We start from the raw sequence: 22,953 nt of genomic DNA, 5'->3' as shown, positions 1-22,953 counted from the left end.
GGAGCTTTCATGCTGTGTATATGCATTTACAAAGTGGAACGGTGTGTGTATGGAGGCAAATAAAGATTTTGCTTATTCCGAATTTTTTCTTTCTTTTTATCCTTCTTTTACTTCCCCGTAGACTTGCTGCTTTCAAATAGCTGTATTCCCTTTTTGGGCTCATCGGAAGGACTGGATTTCCAAACCACTTTGTTAGATGAGGAGAGGGGCAGGCTGCTGCTGGGAGCCAAGGACCACATCTTCCTGCTCAGTCTGGTTGACATAAACAAAAATTTTAAGAAGGTCAGTTTATTTCTATATAGTTTACTGAATGCATTTATTTTCATCTATGCCCTTTTCCTTCGCTTTTGTTTTGTTTTAAGTGATTCAGTGTCAAATGCAGTAGGTCATTTACATGTCAAAAAAGAACATGTTAAAAGAACTTATTGCCTCTGATACATGTTTTTGGATTTTTATGGATTTAAGTACAAGAGTGAGTGTAATACTAAAACCTTTGAAAATCTGAATGAAAGGCATGAAAAGTTAGTAAATGGATACTACTTTACATAACAGAAATGAAAAGTTTTGGATTTAAAAGCTGGAAAATGAGTTATTCATGAAATATTAACATTTATATCTATAGCAATTATTGTAAAATTAAATTTTTATTAATTTTCAATGAATAAGCATACTTAATGATAGTGTGACTCTGGTAGCATTTTAGCACCACACTGGTTTCTCCACACTCTCCTTTTATATCTGAGCAAGTTTCTTCTATGGCTCAGTCACATTCAGGTAGGGAAGATGAATAATGCCTCACTTGTGGGCTCATTAAGAACAATCTTAGCACGTAAAAGAAATATATACTAGTTATTCAAAACCCAAAAAGCAACTGCTGTTGTATCCTACATTTTCAGCTAGCACTGTGATACCCAAAGAAAAGACTGTCACACTGTTTTATCAATTAATGTTAGCCAGTAATTTAGTAAATATCAATATCTATGCAAACAAAAATGGATACCAAGACTAGAAGAGTTGAATGACTGATGAGAAGACATAATATATGACCTATTCTGCATCCATGAGGTATCTTTGATTGTTTTTCTTTCTCTTCTTTGCCAGAAGAAATACTACTGCAAAGAAATATAAGGAGCCATTTCAAGCTTTCAGGTCAATAGTTCCCAACACTGAGTTTATAGAGACTTCTTCCCATTCAGAGTTATGTGTAGGTCATTCTTGGACTGAAGCTTCATACGGCTTTCACCTACAATGACCACTTTAACTTAACCCTCTAATTTTGAGTTAGTAAAATAAATATCAGTTGTCCAGTTATTTGAATTATATCAGCACTCAGGGCTTCAGTCTACATAGGCAAAATATTTGTCACCATATGTGTTACTATCACTTAATGAACACATGCATTAGAAACAATGTTTTTGCTCTTCTAATCACTTAATTTTTAAGAAGTACTTCCACACATTTTTGAGGTCCACCAAAGGAAAAGGAATAATGTTTTATGAATGCTCAGGTATGATAAAGAAATAATCTTTGAATGCAAATGTATACACATGCATTCCATGTAATCTGTGTTTCTAGAAGAAGAATGAGGGCTAAAATATTTCCAGTAGTTGTTCTTGACTTGTGTTATTCCAAACACACAAACTCATAAGGTTATCTTATTTGTTTTGGAATTATTCTGCAGCCTAGATATTGTTTACAGTAAGGGGGAAAAAACAGCTGATTATGTGCTAGAATTTGAAAAACTTGTCCTTTCATTCTGCCATTTTAGCTCCATTCCATTCTTTTTTTTTTTAAACATCTTTATTGGAGTATAATTGCTTTACAATGGTGTGTTAGTTTCTGCTTTATAACAAAGTGAATCAGTTATACCTATACATATGTTCCCATATCTCTTCCCTCTTATGTCACCCGCCCTCCCACCCTCCCTATCCGACCCCTCTAGGTGGTCACAAAGCACCCAGCTGATCTCCCTGTGCTATGCGGCTGCTTCCCACTAGCTATCTATTTTACGTTTGGTAGTGTATCTATGTCCATGCCACTCTCTCACTTTGTCACAGCTTCCCCTTCCCCATATCCTCAAGTCCATTCTCTACTAGGTCTGTGTCTTTATTCCCGTCTTGCCCCTAGGTTCTTCATAAACTTTTCTTTTTTTTCTTAGATTCCATATATATGTGTTAGCATACAGTATTTGTTTTTCCTCTTTCTGACTTACTTCACTCTGTATGACAGACTCTAGGTCCATCCACCTCACTACAAATAACTCAATTTCGTTTCTTTTTATGGCTGAGTAATATTCCATTGTATATATGTGCCACATCTTCTTTATCCATTCATCTGTCGATGGACACTTAGGTTGCTTCCATGTCCTGGCTATTGTAAATAGAGCTGCAATGAACATTTTGGTACATGACTCTTTTTGAATTATGGTTTTCTCAGGGTATATGCCCAGTATTGGGATTGCTGGGTCGTATGGTAATTTGTTCAGTTTTTTAAGGAACCTCCATACCGTTCTCCATAGTGGCTGTACCAATTTACATTCCCACCAACAGTGCAAGAGGGTTCCCTTTTCTCCACACGCTCTCCAGCATTTATGGTTTGTAGATTTTTTGATGATGGCTATTCTGACTGGTGTGAGATGATATCTCATTGTAGTTTTGATTTGCATTTCTCTAATGATTAACGATGTTGAGCATTCTTTCATGTGTTTGTTGCCAATCTGTATATCTTCTTTGGAGAAAAGTCTATTTAGATATGCCTATTTTTGGATTGGGTTTTTTTTTTTTTTTGATATTGAGCTGCATGAGCTGCTTGTAAATTTTGGAGATAAGTCCTTTGTCAGTTGCTTCATTTGCAAATATTTTCTCCCATTCTGAGGGTTGTCTTTTGGTCTTGTTTATGGTTTCCTTTGCTGTGCAAAAGCTTTGAAGTTTCATTAGGTCCCATTTGTTTATTTTTGATTTTATTTCCATTTCTCTAGGAGATGGGTCAAATAGGATCTTGCTGTGATTTATGTCATAGAATGTTCTGCCTATGTCTTCCTCTAAGAGTTTGGTAGTGTCTGGCCTTACATTTAGGTCTTTAATCCATTTTGAGTTCATTTTTGTGTATGGTGTTAGGGAGTGTTCTAATTTCAATCTTTTACCTGTAGCTGTCCAGTTTTCCCAGCACCACTTATTGACAAGGCTGTCTTTTCTCCACTGAATATTCTTGCCTCCTTCATCAAAGATAAGGTGACCATACGTGCGTGGGATTATCTCTGGGCTTTCTATCCTGTTCCATTGATCTATATTTCTGTTTTTGTGCCAGTACCATACTGTCTTGATTACTGTAGCTTTGTAGTATAGTCTGAAGTCAGGAAGCCTGATTCCTCCAGCTCCATTTTTCGTTCTCAAGATTGCTTTGGCTATTCGGGGTCTTCTGTGTTTCCACACAAATTGTGAAATTTTTTGTTCTACTTCTGTGAAAAATGCCATTGGTAGTTTGACAGGGATTGCATTGAATCTGTAGATTGCTTTGGGTAGTAGAGTCATTTTTCCAATATTGATTCTTCCAATCCAAGAACATGGTATACCTCTCCATCTATTTGTATCATCTTTAATTTCTTTCATCAGTGTCTGATAGTTTTCTGCATACAGGTGTTTTGTCTCCTTCATTAGGTTTATTCCTAGATATTTTATTCTTTTTGTTGCAATTGTAAATGTGAGTGTTTTCTTAATTACACTTTCAGATTTTTCATCATTAGTGTATAGGAATGCCAGAGATTTCTGTGCATTAATTTTGTATCCTGCTACTTTACCAAATTCATTGATTAGCTCTAGTAGTTTTCTGGTAGCATCTTTAGGATTCTCTATGTAGAGTATCATGTCATCTGCGAACAGTGACAGGTTTACTTCTTTTCCAATTTGGATTCCTTTTATTTCTGTTTCTTCTCTGATTGGTGTGGCTAAAATTTCCAAAGCAATGTTGAATAATAGTGGTGAGAGTGGGCGACATTGCCTTGTTCCTGACCTTAGTGGAAAGGGTTTCAGTTTTTCACCATTGAGAACGATGTTGGCTGTGGGTTTGTCCTATATGGCCTTTATCATGTTGCGGAAAGTTCCTTCTATGCTTACTTTCTGGAGGGTTTTTATCATAAATGGGTGTTGAATTTTGTCAAAAGCTTTCTCTGCATCAATTGAGATGATCGTATATGGTTTTTCTCCTTCAATTTGTTAATATGGTGTATCACATTGATTGATTTGCGTATACTGAAGAATCCTTGCATTCCTGGGATAAACCCCACTTGATCATGGTGTATGATCCTTTTAATGTGCTGTTGGATTCTGTTTGCTAGTATTTTGTTGAGGATTTTTGAATTTATGTTCATCAGTGACATTGGCCTGTAGTTTTCTTTCTTTGTGACATCTTTGTCTGGTTTTGGTATCAGGGTGATGGTGGCCTCGTAGAATGAGTTTGGGAGTGTTCCTCCCTCTGCTATATTTTGGAAGAGCTTGAGAAGGGTAGGTGTTATCTCTTCTTTAAATGTTTGATAGAATTCGCCTGTGAAGCCATCTGGTCCTGGGCTTTTGTTTGTTGGAAGATTTTTAATCACAGTTTCAATTTCAGTGCTTGTGATTGGTCTGTTCATATTTTCTATTTCTTCCTGATTCAGTCTTGGCAGGTTGTGCATTTCTAAGAATTTGTCCATTTCTTCCAGGTTGTCCATTTTATTGGCATAGAGTTGCTTGTAGTAATCTCTCATGATCTTTTGTATTTCTGCAGTGTCAGTTGTTACTTCTTTTTCATTTCTAACTCTATTGATTTGAGTCTTCTCCCTTTTTTTCTTGATGAGTCTGGCTAATGGTTTATCAATTTTGTTTATCTTCTCAAAGAACCAGCTTTTAGATTTATTGATCTTTGCTATTGTTTCCTTTATTTCTTTTTCATTTATTTCTGATCTGATCTTTATGATTTCTTTCCTTCTGCTAACTTTGGGGGTTTTTGTTCTTCTTTCTCTAATTGCTTTAGGTGTAAGTTTAGGTTGTTTGAGATGTTTCTTATTTCTTAAGGTAGGATTGTATTGCTATAAATGTCCCTCTTAAAACTGCTTTTGCTGCATCCCATAGGTTGTGGGTTGTTGTGTTTTCATTGTCATTTGTTTCTAGGTATTTTTTGATTTCCTCTTTGATTTCTTCCGTGATCTCTTGGTTATTTAGTAGTATATTGTTTAGCCTCCCTGTGTTTGTATTTTTTACAGATTTTATCCTGTAATCGATATCTACTCTCATAGCGTTGTGGTCAGAAAAGATACTTGATATGATTTCAATTTTCTTAAATTTACCAAGGCTTGATTTGTGACCCAAGATATGATCTATCCTGGAGAATGTTCCATGAGCCCTTGAGAAGAATGTGTATTCTGTTGTTTTTGGATGGAATGTCCTGTAAATATCAATTAAGTACATCTTCTTTAATGTATCATTTAAAGCTTATGTTTTCTTATTTATTTTCATTTTGGATGATCTGTCCATTGGTGAAAGTGGAGTGTTAAAGTCCCCTACTATGATTGTGTTACTGTCGATTTCCCCTTTTTATGGCTGTTAGTATTTACCTTATGTATTGAGGTGCTCCTATGTTGGGTGCATAAATATTTACAATTGTTATATTTCCTCCTTGGATCGATCCCTTGATCATTATGTAGTGTCCTTCTTTGTCTCTTGTAATATTCTTTATTTTAAAGTCTATTTTGTCTGATATGAGAATTGCTACTCCAGCTTTCTTTTGATTTCCATTTGCATGGAATATCTTTTTCCATCCCCTCACTTTCAGTCTGTATGTATCCGTAGGTCTGAAGTGCGTCTCGTTTAGACAGCATATATAGAGGTCTTGTTTTTGTATCCATTCAGCCAGTCTATGTGTTTTGGTTGGAGCATTTAATACATTTACATTTAAGGTAAGTATCAGTATATATGTTCCTATTCCCATTTTCTTAATTGTTTTGGGTTTGTTATTGTAGATCTTTTCCTTCTCTTGTGTTTCCTGCCGAGAGAAGTTCCTTTAGCATTTGTTGTAAAGCTGGTTTGGTGGTGCTGAATTCTCTTAGCTTTTGCTTGTCTGTAAAGGTTTTAATTTCTCCATCAAATCTGAATGACATCCTTGCTGGGTAGAGTAATCTTGGTTGTAGGTTTTTCTCCTTCATCACTTTAAATATGTCCTGCCACTCCCTCTGGCTTGCAGAGTTTCTGCTGAAAGATCAGCTGTTTACCTTATGGGGATTCCCTTGTGTGTTATTTGTTGTTTTTCCCTTGCTGCTTTTAATATGTTTTCTTTGTATTTAATTTTTGACAGTTTGATTAATATGTGTCTTGGCATGTTTGTCCTTGGATGTATCATGTATGGGACTCTCTGTGCTTCCTGGATTTGATTAACTATTTCCTTTCCCATATTAGGGAAGTTTTCAACTATAATCTCTTCACTATTTTCTCAGTCCCTTTCTTTTTCTCTTCTTCTTCTGGGACCCCTGTAATTTGAATGTTGGTGCGTTTAATGTTGTCCCAGAGGTCTCTGAGACTGTCCTCAGTTCTTTTCATTTTTTTTTCTTTATTCTGCTCTGCAGTAGTTATTTCCACTATTTTATCTTCCAGGTCACTTATCCGTTCTTCTGCCTCAGTTATTCTGCTATTGTTTCCTTCTAGAGAATTTTTCATTTCATTTATTGTGTTGTTCATCATTGTTTGTTTGCTCTTTAGTTCTTCTAGGTCCTTGTTAAACGTTTCTTACATTTTCTCTATTCTATTTCCAAGATGTTGGATCATCTTTACTATCATTATTCTGAATTCTTTTTCAGGTAGACTGCCTATTTCCTCTTTCTTTGTTAGGCCTGGTGGGTTTTTATCTTGCTCCTTCATCTGCTGTGTGTTTTTCTGTCTTCTCATTTTGCTTAACTTACTGTGTTTGGGGTCTCCTTTTCGCAGGCTGCATGTTCGTAGTTCCTGTTGTTTTTGGTATCTGTCCTCAGCGGCTAAGGTTGGTTCAGCAGGTTTTGTAGGCTTCCTGGTGGAGGGGACTAGTGCCTATGTTCTGGTGGATGAGGCTGGATCTTGTCTTTCTTGTGGGCAGGTCAATGTCTGGTGGTGTGTTTTGTGGTGTCTGTGGCCTTATTATGATTTTAGGCAGCCTCTGTGCTAATGGGTGGGGTTGTGTTCCTGTCTTGCTAGTTGTTTGGCATAGGGTGTCCAGCACTGTAGCTTGCTGGTCGTTGAGTGAAGCTGGGTCTTGGCGTTGAGATGGAGATCTCTGGGAGATTTTCACCCTTTGGTATTACGTGGAGCTGGGAAGTCTCTTGTGGACCAGTGTCCTGAAGTTGGCTCTCCCACCTCAGAGGCACAGCACTGACTCCTGGATGGAGCACCAAGAGCCTTCAACCACACGACTCAGAATAAAAGGGAGAAAATGTAAAAAGAAAGAAAGAAGGAAGGAGGATAAAATAAAGTAAAATAAAGTTATTAAAATAAAAAATAAATAATTATTAAGAAAAAAATTTTAAAAAGTAAAAAAAATAAGAACGGACAGACAGAACCCTAGGACAAATGGTAAAAGCAAAGCTATACAGACAAAATCTCACACAGAAGCATACACATACACGCTCACAAAAAGAGGAAAAAGGGAAAAAATAATAAATCTTGCTCTCAAAGTCCACCTCCTCAATTTGGGATCATTCATTGTCTATTCATGTATTCCACAGATGCAGGGTACATCAAGTTGATTGTGGAGCTTTAATCCGCTGCTTCTGAGGCTGCTGGGAGAAATTTTCCTTTCTCTTCTTTGTTCGCACAGCTCCCTGCGTTCAGCTTTGTATTTGACCCTGCCTCTGCGTGTAGGTCGCCGGAGGGCGTCTGTTCTTTGCTCAAACGGGATTAAAGGAGCTGCTGATTCGGGGGCTCTGGCTCACTCAGGCCGGGGAGAGGGAGGGGCACGGAGTGCGGGGTGAGCCTGTGGCGGCAGAGGCTGTTGTGACGTTGCACCAGCTTGAGGCGCGCCGTGCGTTCTCTCTGGGAAGTTGTCCCTGGTTCCCGGGACTCTGGCAGTGGCGGGCTGCACAGGTTTCCCAGAAGGGGGGTGTGGAGAGTGACCTGTACTTGCTCACAGGCTTCTTGGTGGCAGCAGCAGCCTTAGCGTCTCACGCCTGTCTCTGGGGTCCGCGCTGATAGCCACGGCTCGCACCCGTCTCTGGAGCTCCTTTTAGCGGTGCTCTTAATCCCCTCTCCTCGCTCATCAGGAAACAAAGAGGCAAGAAAAAGTCTCTTACCTCTTCGGCAGGTCCAGACTTTTTCCTGGACTCCGTCCCGGCTAGCCGTGGTGCGCTAACCACTTCAGGCTCTGTTCACGCCCCCAACTCCAGTCCTCTCCCTGTGCTCCGACCGAAGCCCGAGCCTCAGCTCCCAGCCCCGCACACCCCGGCGGGTGAGCAGACAAGCCTGTCAGGCTGGTGAGTGCCGGTCGGCACTGATCCTCTGTGCGGGAATCTCTCCACTTTGCCCCCTGCAACCCTGTTGCTGTGCTCGCCTCCGCGGCGCTGAACCTTTCCCCCTCTGCCACCTGCAGTCTCCGCCTGCGAAGGGCCTTCCTAGTGTGTGGAAACCTTTTCTCCTTCACAGCTCCCTCCCACTGGCACAAGTCCCGTCCCTATTTTTTTTGTCTCTGTTTATTCTTTTTACTTTTGCCCTACCCAGGTATGTGGGGAGTTTCTTGCCTTTTGGGAGGTCTGAGGTCTTCTGCCAGCATTCAGTAGGTGTTCTGTAGGAGTTGGTCCACGTGTAGATGTATTTCTGGTGTATCTGTGGGGAGGAAGGTGATCTCCGCGTGTTACTCTTCCGCCATCTTGAAGGTCCTCCCCATTTATTCTTAAGGATATATTTTTTTCCTTAGGAATTTTTTTTAAGTACTCATGCTTCTAGTATATAGCCTATAGATGGTATCAACTAATATCTAAATCATCAGTAAATATCTTAGTAGGGGATGAGTCTTTTTATGAAAGTGTCCAAAGAAAAGCCTATTCAACTTTGCAGTTTTGCTTTAAAAGACGCTACATAGCTAACAAAGCATTTTTCCAAATATGTCTCAGTCTTAGAAAATAGCAAAAATCAATTCATACTTTTAAGGGAATTTGTTCTTGTGCTGTTCTCTGCCTTCAGGGATTGGAAGAAAAAGTCCATTTATCTGAACTGAGTGTATTAGATCATTGCTTAAAATAAATTCTGATAGCTAACTTCCTTCTGTGGCTATTTTAAGCAGATCTCTCTTTGGCCATATTCCATGCTTGAAATGTGCTAATATTTAATAAAATAAATGTTTGTGAAATATTGCTTTCCCATATGATGTTATTGAAATAAATGGTCATTTGAACACATTATAAAATTAGGGTCTGTACTAGAGATTTTCTGCCTAACTGATTTTTCTTTATCTTTGTAAAATGAACCATTCATAAAGGGATTATGCATGTAAAGGTAAGAATTTATGTTTATGTAGGTATCCACCTTTAAAACTGATATAAATCACACCAGTGCTAAAAGGTACTTACTCCACAGTAGCAAGTAAGTGTCAAGATGTAGTAGTTTAGCAGTGTTTAGACCTACGTGGTTTGCGTTGGCTCAGTGCCCCTCCGCAAAAATCCAGACTGCTCTGTGGAAGAAACCACACATGTTGGGACTCTGGGGCTGAAGGATGTCCGTTGTATTCTTTAGAGTTAAAGCAATCTACAACACATAATTGAGTTATGAGTGACTGGTTGGGAATTTTTTCCTCTGGGAAATTAAAAAAAAATTCTATAGAGGGTATTTGAAGTATCAAAATTTAGGATATATGTTTATTTGAAGTGCCTGTTGAAAAACAGCCATTGCCATTTCATATTTGTCACAAGCCTTTAGAGTGGAATCACCAGAAGTAATAGCAAAATCGTTTACAAAAGTATTTTCATAATAAATATTTAATAATATCCTTGTTATTATCTTTACTCTGTTCAGACTAGATTTTTGAGTCTTCTGCAATGAATGGGGCAGGTGTATGATCAATAAACTTTGATGAGTAAATGGCTGTAGAGGGAGAAAGTCAAAATTAGACCTTTCAGGGCATTTCTTCCATCTAGAAAGTAAAAATTAAGTAGACTGAATTTTTTTTTTAACTCTCTGAGATTTTGATGAGAGGTAATATTCTGATCTTTTAAAAAAAAATTATTTCTACAGGGACTTAATAGACCTAAGGGCAAGTATAAGCATCACCAGGGATGTGATGCCTCAATTTTTAAGTAGGCTTTTTCTAGAGTTGTTCCCTAAGGCCTCTCTTTAGTTCAGGTACCCTGTGGATTCCTCTCTGGGACAGGTTTGGGACAGATAATGCAACACTAGATCAAAATGGAGTAATCAGATGCAGACATAAGTGATCCCATTCCAAGGACAAAGATGTGGAACTGTATTTAACCACTCCCAACAGTTTTGTTGTAGGTTGAGTTCCCCCAGAGGCCAACTATGATATGAAGATTAGCTTATAGGATATTTGTAAGGGAGTGTTCTTGGGATCAACACTTGTGAGGGCATCACTAAGGAAGTAGCATTAGACAAGGGGAGGACCAAGCTGTGACGCAGTCCCAACAAAAGCCTCAGCCGATAGGCCATGCTGAGAAGGTGGCAGGCCCTTCAATATTTTTCTCTAGTATAAGTGATAATGCCATTATTCATCTGGGTTTATCTTGTGAAAGAGAATCTCCTTTTTCTCGCCATCTCATCCATTCACCATGATCATCGTATTATCTCTTAGAAAACAAAAATCTGATCATATTTCTTCCCTGTTTACACGCTTCTGGGAGTTCTTGATTTCCAAGGAACTTGAATAAACTTCAAGGCCCTTGCCACCCATTTCTGCTCTGTTTCCAGTATTGACTTCTAAGGCCCTTCCTACCCATTTCTGCTCTGTTTCCAGTCTCATTTTTATCTACTCTTCCTCACTAGTACTTTACTTTCTGCTTTCCTCTTTCTCTCTTTCTTTTACTCTAACTGCCATGTTACAAAATGAATAGCTTTCAAGTTTTGTGCTTTTGCTACAACTTTGTGAAATTGACATTCACTTTCTTGCTCATCTCACTCTTTGTTTTTGAAGGCACTTACCTAATACTGCTCTTTTACCTCAGGAGACATAACTCTTCTTTGTGTTTACTAGAGCATTTTATATATTTATACCAGTGTCAGATGTCCTATCTGATAGAACTGTTATTATCCATTTGTGTAAATATATGACCCTCTTAATTATATACTCCTTGAATAGGGGAACTATTTTTTCTACACTTCTGATTCTCCTTTAGTACATACTACAGTGTCTTACACATAAAGGATACTAAATAATGTTCATTTTGTTTTTTGAGTTGGTAATTTTGTTATCTTTTCTTCTCTTGAGTGTGAGACCAATATACTACTCTTTAATCAATTAGTGTGCTGTCAGCTTAAAAGACATCTTACTTGGGCTGGTAAAAAATAAGGAAATTTGTTATATTATAGAATAAGAATAATGTACAGAGTTTGAGTGGCTATGTAAATGGTAATATCATCTACTTAACAATGTTGTGAATAATCCAGTTCTTTCTGTCTCTTCTGTCTGCCATTGTTGGTGTTGGCATTATCCTTAGGTTGGTAGCAAAGTGGCTTTAACAGTTTCATGAGTCACATTCAGACAAGGAAATGTAAAGGAATAAAAGACCATTACTCACTATGTCTCATCCTTAGGAGCAAGGAAACCTTTTTTTTTTTTTTTTTTCCTTGCGGTACGCGGGCGTCTCACTGTTGTGGCCTCTCCCGTTGCAGAGCACAGGCTCTGACCACTCAGGCTCAGCGGCCATGGCTCACGGGCCCAGCTGCTCCACGGCATGTGGGATCTTCCCGGACCGGGGCACAAACCCATGTCCCCTGCATCGGCAGGCGGACTCTCAACCACTGCGCCACCAGGGAAGCCCACCAAGGAAACCTTTTAAAGAACTTTCCCTCACATCTCATTGGCCAGGAACGTGTCAATTCCAATTCTTAAGCTTACTTGAAAGAGTGATGGGGAAACTATGATTTGCTTATATGAATCAACTGCTTTAGGTGGAAGAAGTGTTCAGGAATCAATCACGTTGATCACTACACTTAAAGAGAGGGAGTAGAAAACAAGTTTTCTGAAAAAAAATAATTTGCTTAGGGGACTTTTTTTTCTAATTAACGTAGATTTCCTGAAGCAATCATAAAAGTTTTCTCAGACAATCAGAAAGAAGAGTGTATATTTTCTCTCCAGAGAAAATTATAAAGATTAGCTAGTTCTACAAGGAAATTTTCTGGAAGGATTTATTTTTCTTTCAGGAGATATCTTGGAAAGCATTCATTGCAAGTAAAAATCCTTGAAATAATTTTTCTCCACACTGCATTGTAAAGATTGAAAAATCTGCTAACATGTACAAATACTTCTCTTGCTTATGTAAGAGTTCGTTTGCCTCTATAAAACTTCTCTATGATTATTTAATCTAAGTTTTGTAAAATCTAATCTGCTGCAGATTTCTTCGCATTTGCTGATACTCTGTCAGTTTTCTCCCTTCATTGTTAACTGTTGTTGAGGGTGACATCGTCAGGAGGGAATACATTACAACTTAACTCAGAGAATTAAAGACTACATCATTATTCTGTAGTACTAGTTTTTAGCATTATCCACTAAATATTTAATGTACAGAGAACATATTTTTAAAAAATCAAATAACTAAATATGACAAGTGTCATTGAAAGTATTTTCTAGCAGAATTATGTCTAGAATAATGCTGCTTTGATTGATTTGGTTTTGTCAGTCTCTGGGATTGAAATTTATTGTATGTGTTTGTAGAAGTAAAACTTGGAATACTTTTTAGTAACTGAACTTTGAATAATTTTCTTTATTTTGTCCTACTGTAGTCAGGGTTTTTTGTTTGTTTATTATTTTCATAGAAAAATTTGAGTATCTACTCTTGGTGCTAAGAACGTCTAACAGAATATAAAACTCAGGTCTTGTCATTGCTCATGCCCTACTTAGGAAGATAAGACATAACACAGTTAAAATAAGACAAGTCAGAAAAATTTTAAATGTCCAAAATAATGAGACAGATCACATAGGAATTCAGGGAGGGGGAAAAAAGATCACATGTTGTGCATGGGATTTGAATTAGTCCAAAATGGATGAGTAAATGTAAATTATTGTTAACACAATTAAATAGTTTGTATTTGGACCGCAAGGTTTATTATTTCCTTGTCCAGCTAGGATGGGGGAAAACATGTTGGAGAAATAGAGTAGAAGAGTCATTTCTCCCCTCCATGTGTAAATTTCTCATAGTTTACGTTAAAGAAACTAGGTTTCCCTGCCCTTAACGTACCCCATCTCTAGAATCAGAGGAATTTTAGTAGTCCTTGAAAAATGTGGTCAACTGTAGACATTTATATCCATTTATCATTAATTTATAAGTGATGCGTGAGAAACCTGTTCAGTGTAGACATCATAATAATGAAAGTGTTTGACACTTGTACAATATGGTTTAAGGACCTATGGTTTCTAAACAAATTATCCTAAACTACATGGCATCTGTCACTGACTACAAGTGAACTTTCTCTACCTCAGCTGGCCTTAAGTAGTCCTAGCAATAATTCATGTAAAATCCAGAGCCCTCTCTATGTAAACTTGAGGAGTAATATATACAAGCTGAAATTCTCCCCCTCTCTCCTTCTCTCCCTTTTTTTCAATGGAGTCATGGTTGACAGTAAAAAAAAAAAAAATGTCCAATCCTCTCTGGTTATGCTACTTAGTTGGCTTCTTGAGTTAATGAATTGTTGGGATCCTTCCATCTGAAAATGTTACTCATTTTGGACGCAGTTCAAACCATGCTTAAGTGGAGTGAGTCTCTAAACCAGGATGTAAGCAAACAGGTCACAAAGGGAATGATTTATTAAGCTAAGTACTGCTTTTGTATGTATTAATGAAGCATTTGTTTCTTGGTTTTCTTTCTTCTGTCTTCTCTTGTTTTTCAAGTGGGTTATAGAGACAGATGAGTAGACCAGTGAGAAATAAACTTATTCTGAGACTACAGTTGTTATTTATTTTACCTACTAATCCAGCAGCAACCGTTATGTCAACTCATGGGGTATAATAATAAACAACTTATTTTACCTCCCACAGTCCCTTTCAATCTGCTCTGTGGGACTGGGTCTTCTCCCTGGACCTGTTTGATGACTCCAGCAGACCCCATGGCTTTCAAGGTCACTCTTAGAGAGTACAGACAGTTGTTTTCCAGCAATTAAAAGGTCCAGTCTAATGTAACAGAGTGTCCAATCTCATTTAAAATTGAACCTTCGCTCACTCTACCTGTCCCCATTTGGGCACGCCATGGGAGGGAGGGCAGGTTCCTGAGAAGGGAGTTGTTCAGAGGCTTCTTCTCTCCTGACCCTGACTGCGTTCCTCCTCTTCTCTAAGCTATTACAGTCAGTGTCTGACCCTATGGTGTCGTATCAGGGGAAGAGAAGAGGAGAGGGGTTCAGGAAAATGTCTTTTGCCATTGTCAGAGGGACCTCACTTCTCAACTTTCTGGTCTTGTCAGACGTTTAAAGAAGGGTGACTTTTCTTTCATTGGCCCCTCTGTGAGTTTCTGGAATTTCCTCTTTCTGGACTTCTTTCCCTTGCAATTTTCTGGATAAGCGTGACTGCATTTCTCCTCTGACTGGTGTGTCCTCATTCTTTATCTGAGACAGGTTGCAGTTCCACCAGGTGTTAACTTCTGAAGTCTTTTAACTCAGCCTTCTTGAACAGGACCTAAGGTGACCTCATGCCATCAAATTTTTGCATGACCATGTCTCCCATCTGTTCTATAGGAAGCTGTCTTGTGTATTTTCCTGGCACACTCTAGAAGTTCAGGTTGATATCAGTATAGCCACTGAGCCTGGCCTCTGTGTCCACTGAAACCTGTCAGTCTCTCTCACCCTTTAGACATTTGTCCACAATGTCCCACAAATGGCATGTTCAACAGTAAGTGCTTCTCGAGGTCCCATCAAAGCCCCTTCCCTGGCACCTGCTTCTCACCCTGGGGCTTGTAAGACACATGACACAACTGTCTCAGACAAAATATCCTTCTCAAGGGAAAGGAAAAAACTTCGTAAGTTCCAGTGTCCAACTATTGTATAGCTTGAACATAGGTGAAATCATCTGAATGATTCTTGGCCACCTACTTTGAAGATTTTTGCATCCTCAGCTAGCATCTCATTTTAAATTTTTTCTCAGCTAAAATTTCTTTTTTTAACATCTTGCTTTACTATCTAAGCCATAAAATGAGCTCTCAAAAGAATTTTGCTTTACTTCCAAATATAACAGGCAAGCTCATTGTATATCATTCCTGATGTATACACGCTAGAATCATAGGCGTAACCAAATGGGGAATGTCAGTATCCTTATTAGTACTATTTGCATTTTGGATATTAATAGCCTTATTCAAAACATTTGCTGTTTTACATCTTGTTTCCCATGTTTTTCAATAGTATTATTTCTGTTGGGTTCTAGCAAAGCTAAGCCGTAACTGAGAATCTAATAAACGAGAGTGTAGGACATGCAGTGATCCATTTTTAAATAATCTAACAATTAGTCTTCAAATAGTTTACTTTCATTTTGAGACAATACTTATCTTTTTTATTTTTATTTAATTAAAAATATTTTCTCTTGAAACTGATATGTGTGAAAAGTAAAATGTTCAAAGAATTGTCATGTTAACTAAACAAAGGTGAAGATTATTAACCGGTCCCCAACAAAAACCTATTAGCTAAATTTACAGTGTTGAAGGCAAAAGCAGTATAATACTTAAAATTTTTATGTTTAATGTAATTGACGTTTGTTTTTAAGGTAAAAAGCACTAAATATGTTTCTGGCAGAAAACAAGGAAGTTTTCCCATGGGTTTTAAAATGAGAAAGCAACGTATCAAAGCAATATAAATGTATAACCTACCTAAAAGAGGACTCCATGTTTTTATGGAATAACTTGAGAGAATTTCATTTCACCTTGCTAATAAAATTTAGGTCCTCACATTTAAGAACTTTAATTCTTTTGTTTATTAACCAAAAACCAGTCAGAACTATTTAAAAGGAAACATTGGTAAACTTAAAACACTTAAAAGCTAGAACTCAGACACTCTTAAGAAGATTGACTTTCTGTTTGAGCAGACTGTCACATTTATAAACATGGAATGACTCTATTAACGTTTTTTTTTCCTTCTTCCCAGCAATTGTAATGTAATTTCGTATTATTTTTCTCCTTATTTAACATGAAAATGAGGTACGTAATTATAAAAATTAGTCAGTTTACTTGAAATTCATCAAAATGTTCTCCTATTTTAATCACTGTTATTAGAAAAATCACTAATCAAAATGAGTTTATAATTTTAACTATAATAATTTTCAGGGGCATATTTAAACACCCTTTTTTTGTGTAGCATGAAAAGGACTTTGTTATTTCCCTTTCCTTAAGGAAGTCTAAAACGAGGGTTTTCATACACGGGGATCCTGTACTTGCTTGCTTTATATTGAGTATAAGCAGAAATGCTTTTATAAATCAGAATGACCTTCGGACTCTAGTTCATTAACTCATTTCACGGCTGCATAAGACGTTCTCATCTAACGCGTGACCCTGGAAGCCTATTATTTAGGCGAAAAGACTGAGAATAAATAAATTCTCATTTGAAATCAAGTAATGGTTGACAAAAGAAAATTGCCACTCTTTATTCTTAGTTAATACTTGAAATAAAGAAAATATAAACCCTTGGAAACCCTGTGGACTCCCCAATAAATTAAGTTTTGGTATAAGGCACCCTACTTAGTTTCACGGTGATTAATCTTCTCCTATTGCCTGCGGAGCACATGCTGTCTAGTAATCACAGAGGTGAAACAATTGCCTCGTTCATGGATGGGCGGGTTCCCCCGCCCGGGTGCTGATGTGCAGGTCCCATCTGGTCACTGTAATGGACTGTCAGGATGTTGTCAGACTGCTCAGACTTCTGCCGGAACTCGACAAGGACTCTGTCTCTGTCTCCAGTTTTAAAGGAAACTTTGCAGATCACTTTTCAATAATTTCCAAGTACTTTTTATGTATGTGGGCTGTGCCAGGTGCTAAGGAGGGTAGGAAGAAAACATAAGGTCCCTTGTCACTTAGTTTTAATGAGTCATATACTTCTCAGCTTTAATGAGTCATATACTTCCTGTAAGGAGAGAAGGGAGACTGTGACTTGTATTCCTCACAGAATTTTGAAATTTATCCACAAGTGTAATTGCACCACAAGTTCAAAATCACCAACCCCTTTGTGGATTTCTTAAATTTCGTTTTAATTTGTATGCTACAGTAGCATTTTTCTCATTTTCATGCAGTATATTTATTGAGCTCCTGCCATTCCAGGCAGAACAAACTCATTCTGGGGCTAATGCTAAGATGATACTTGGCAGTGCAACATTCGCTGCTAACAAGTGGTGCAGTAGAGACTCGAACCCACATCTTCCAATTCCACTGCAGTTCATTGCTCTTTATGCCAGGAAAAGGTCCCAAACTAAATCTACTTGCAAAAAAGAAGGCGGCAGATGGATGTGGTAGACGCGAGCGTACTGGAATTCGGAGCTGGTTGACGGAAGAAAGCTAAACGTCAAAGAGGCTTTGGGCTGAGTCCTAAAACAGGAAAGGGAGAGACAGTTCTCACCCAAGACTTCATGAATGAAGCTATGTGGGCGATTAGACGCAAACCTTGAGAATTGAAACTTCCCTTCTGTAACAGTCTCTACCCCAGCCGCCTTCAGTTTTACGTGCTTTACCGCTGGCTCTCCTGTCCTTTTTTCCCAGTACTTCGGTCTTTGAGCTCCCATCTCCTACCTCTCTCTGTCCTTGGAACTGAGACTCGAGTAGTCACTGCTCCCTTTGTTGTTCAAATCCTTGTATCATATGGCATCTAGAGCAGCATTTTCCCAACCTTTTTACAACCAGCCAAAAACTTGAATCCTGTTCGTTGACAGAGGTGGCCACTTGCATTTTTAAGGCTGTGAGTTTTTGTCTTTACTTAGGTTTTATGAACAAGTTGTAACTTCCTCTTGTGTATTCCATTCAGTTGTCCTGGCATCTCTGAATTAGGCCAAAGGGCATTTGACTGACCTTGCACTTGCTAACTTGAGTCAATTAAATTGCTTTTCCAAAGATGAAACAAAGAGCAGATATAATTAGAATTTCCTTAGGATGTTGTTATAAGGCCTTATCATTATTTGAATGTTTCTGTAACTTGCCTAAGATTAAATAATTAAAAATAAAGTGCCTGCCATTTCACGTTATGAAATGATAACTGTTAATGAATTATATAACTTATAAATGAAACAGTAATTGTTAGAGACATTGCAGCATTTTACTGTGAGTTCCTCCTGCCTATTTGTCTTCAAAGTGAAGTAAATATGCTTTAAAAAACAAATCATTTTGGATTTTAGATAGAGATAAGCAAATAAAATCAATATAAGATAACTAGATCATAGGTTGTATTTTTAAACGCATACAGCTCCTGCTATCGTTTCATAAGGAAATTAATATTAACTCTCTTTTGAAAAATGTGCTTAAAATGTAACTTTATAGCATATAAGCTTATGTAAAGTGACAGTGAAGACAATGTTTATTTCATCAGAGTGATCTCTTTTCATACTAGTAATCTACATTCTATAACTCTGAAGGAAACAGATACGTACATATTTTTACTCATTCTTTTTTTAAAAATATGTAACCCTTCATGAATTTGCATGTCATCCTTGTGCAGGGGCCAGGCTAATCTTCTCTATGTCATTTCAATTTTAGTATAGGTGCTGCCAAAGTGAGCACTACATATATATTATTAGAGGTTAGTATTTGATCCTTCCAAGTGTAACAGGCAAAAATTAATTTTTTGGAAATGATCAATTTCAATTATGAAATACTATGAAACAACATAAACATACTAACATGATTAAGTCAGTAAATTGCTGAATATGGAAACTGACTTATCAGACATACTTGTTTTAAACTTTAACCCATAAATTATCATCTTCAAGTGGAGACATTTTGTAAACTTACTTCTCTTCTTTCCCATGTAGTTTTCTGTTACCAGCTTGATCTCTAAGATTAGCACTCAAATTAAAACCAATTTGCAGCCCCTAATTATTTTGTAGTGGATCAATTAGTGGTTACACAGTAGATAACTATGTTGAGAGAAATTCTTGGGCTTATCAGGGTCCACAGAAAGGATCTGTTTGATTTCTGATGTCTGTCCTACATGTGGGTGGAGAGAGCAGCTTTGTACATATTTGATATCCTTGATGTCTGGGCTCCAAAGTCCTGAAGACTACTCCCACCAAAATGATAGCTTAAAAGCTGTATCTGGTACATCATACAATGTTAAGAACCAGCATTCTGTGGGAATATTTCAGGACAATTAAAATATGGCAGTCATGCAAGTAGCACCTCTGCTTCTGGTATGCCTCTCTTTGATAAGTGAAAGAAAAATGTCTGTGGGTAACTTTCTAAAGAAGTAATACAGCTGCATCAAGTTTTAGAAATAGTGGTATGTGTTTTGCTTGTCTTGCTTAATGGAACTTTTAATATGGCATGATGCTGTGTGTTCAAAACACCAAAGTGCAAGAAAATGTGTATGTCATCTTACTTTTGACAAATTCAGCAAGCAAAGAGAGTAGTAATAATCACTACCTCAAAACTTTCCCATTACCTAATTAATGATCAAGAGGGCCTTTTATAGATATTGTGGACTTTGTATTTTTAAGTGTGGGGTGTGATTTCTGTGTGAGAGTGAGGCAATCTCAAAGTGTACTACCTGGGCTACTGAAATAATTTCAAGATCTCAGGTACCTCTTGGGCTTTTGTGTAAACGATGCTGAAACTTGATACTATATATGAAATACTCTATACCCAATCAGAGTTAACATCTCTCTCTCCCTCTATGTATCTGTCTATCTCTCTTTGTTTCTCACTCTTTTTCCCCTCTGTATCCATCTACACATGTACACACGGTTTGACTAGAAATATACGGAAGTGGTGGAATGCTTTTATACAGATAGATAAAGACAGAGATATATATGTCACATTATATATGTCACTTCAAAAGATTATTGAAAAACAAATATGTTACTTGAACATATTTCTGCCAATCCTATGTAAGTATAAGAGTGTGTGGAAATCTTGGTTGTTTTTTGTTTTGCTTTATTTTTAGATTGAGTTATGTGAAATTTTATCTCTTCACATTGTTTACCAAAAGGGATCAAAAGGAATATTTTTTAAAAAAAACCTTATTCTAGTGACTAGAATGGGCAAGTAAAAGAAAATCTCACCATAAATCATAATTAAAATGATAGCTTTTTAAATATTGGCACAACTACAATGATTTTTATTTTTTTTTCCTTTTAAGTAAATGTTTACAGTCTGGAAGACAATCAGATGTCTCCTACATTGTTATTATTATGATAATTCTATTTGTGATTCCTAAATTCTTGACAGCACTGTGTCAAAATAAGCCAGTATGTAGCCTCAATAACTTTATTTTTAAGGTTTAAATGTTTCCTTAAGAAGTAAAATTGTCTTTGTGATACTATCTTAGAATTCCTATGCTATAACAATAATGATCCAAGGATAATTTTTGTTTTTAACAGGTTTTAGACTTTATGGGATTGAAGGTGAATGATGAAAAGTGAGATAACATTTTGGGGAAAAAAATCTGCTTTGTAAACAGACATTAGAAGATATATTTAAATTGGTTTTTGGAGTCCAACAAATTCTCAGTGCTTGAATATCTTCGTATAACATTTACCCACTAATCAAAAACCCAGTTGTTGGAAGCTTGTCCTTTTAGTTTTATGGCTTCATTTACTAGGATGACACAATTTAATTTACAGTTGTATGACTTAAAATTAATAACTGAAAATGTACAACAAAACCATTAAAACATCTTTTAGAAATTTGTATCCCTTTGCAAAGAGAAAAAAGAATCTGCAATTACGATTTTAGTATCAAGTCTTTAAGACCAAATTAGAGTTGAAACTATTAAGCTAAGCTAAACTGTTACATTAGAGTTGAAACTATTAAAACCAAGTAATTTAAAACAATGGCTAGTGGCTCTATCCTCTTTGCTCTCTTCTTATAGTGTTTATATCTCCTATGGAAGTGCACGTACCCTATCTGTTTACAGAACTGTCTTCCTGACTCACATCTTAGCACCTCAGTGCCACACCTTGCCAGGTATACAGAAGCCCTTTCATAATTATGTGTCTAATGAACAAATGGTTAATGAACAGTAACTACTCTGTGCTAACCTTGCAACTTCCATTTAGGTTTCAAAAATGATAAAGAAGATTGCTTCCACATTTTGTCAATCTTTAAATAACTCCCTCCGTTTTGAAGCTCCTATAAATACATTCAAAATTAATTTTAGAAACATCATTCATCTCATAATTTACTTCAACTCAAATCACCCAGTACACTGGTTAAAGGTAAAAGAATAGAACCCAGTGATATTCTTTTTTCCTTTTTAAGTCACACTTCATGTGAAAGAGTCCTGTATTTCCCTTTCTTTCTTTTTTTGTATAGTACTAATACCAGTGAAATATTCAGGTCTGAACAAATCTACAAATATTTATTCTAAATTTATTTCTGAAATGTGACTAAATCTGACCATAGTATAAAACAGAAAAGAACAAGATCTGACATATTGAAAGGATTCAAAGAAATATTAATCTAGACTTGAGACCAAATAAAATGAACTAGTGACTAAACCAGTTGACACATCATGGACATGCTTTCTGTGTACCATTTATTTTCATTCCAATGATACAAAGTTATCCTTTGTAAAATCACTGTAATATTCAAGAATCAGCAAGTATAGAGTTGCAGTTTTGCAAGATGAAAGAATTCTTGAGATTGGTTGCACAAAATGAATATACTTAACAAAACTGTAATGGCTAAGATGGTACATTTTATGTTATGGATGTTTTACCACAATGAAAAATAATAAAAAAAAGAATCAGCAAGAAAAATGTGAGAGGATACCTTGAGTTCATAAGTTCAAATATGAAGCAAAGTTTTCATAAATTCAGGATGTTATTTTTAAGGGGCAAAAAAGAACACTCAATTCAGTATTTTTGCTACCAGTGATTAAAAACAAAAACAAAACAAAACAAAACAAAAAACAAACAAAGAACAAAAAAACAAAACAAAAACAAACAAAAAAATGTGAAGAAACTGTCAAATTTCCTGACAGCTACGGTGTTTTATTTTTGCTATTCATATATTCATTTATTTAGGACTTCATGATTCCAGGTCGATGACCGACTATCATTTGGCCTGTGCATGGCCCATTTTGATTTATTTACTAACTTACATTACTTAGTTGTTTTTAATTATGTAGTAAACACTTGAAAATGCACCATCCAGAACAAAAGCTAAAATCTGTTAAATAACCTGTTTATTACCGCCAGTATAATCTTTTTATCAGTCTTGGGTAACCATCTTTCTGAGTCCTGTATTCATCACTCTGTTGCTTTTCTTTTTACATATTTATTGTATCTACATATATACCTAAAAAGTGTCTTTTATCTTAGTTGTTTTAAACATTATTCTGTGGAGATCATGCTGTTTGTCATTTGGGGGAATATACTTTTTTCACCTAATAATGAATTGCTAAGGTCCATTCATATTGCTCTTCATTGCTGTAGTCCATTCATGTTTTATTGCTGGCTACTATTCAAAATTATGTGAAAGTATAATTGCAGTGATTTAAAGCATTCTGGTCTTTGACTTGGAGTGATAATTTATAATTATCACATATTATAATATATTATATATATTATATAATATATATTTTATGTATTATATAATATATATAATATATTATATATTATAATTATGAT

The 22,953-nt window shown here is 36.6% G+C and overlaps 1 protein-coding gene across 1 annotated transcript in view; it reads left to right on the top strand.

The window, feature by feature from the left end:
- Positions 1 to 22,953, top strand: part of SEMA3D (semaphorin 3D) — a 177,083-nt gene that overhangs the window by 69,126 nt on the left and 85,004 nt on the right. The window contains exon 3 of the mRNA XM_082846434.1: positions 122 to 282. Coding sequence (XP_082702560.1) covers positions 122 to 282 — 161 coding nt within the window. The remainder of the gene's footprint in view (positions 1 to 121; positions 283 to 22,953) is intronic.

The sequence above is a fragment of the Leucopleurus acutus genome (genome assembly GCF_964270905.1).
Source record: "Leucopleurus acutus genome assembly, chromosome: 9".
Lineage (NCBI taxonomy): Eukaryota > Metazoa > Chordata > Mammalia > Artiodactyla > Delphinidae > Leucopleurus > Leucopleurus acutus.
Note: the sequence above shows the minus strand (reverse complement) of the source record. Positions and strands in the feature narration are given on the sequence as shown.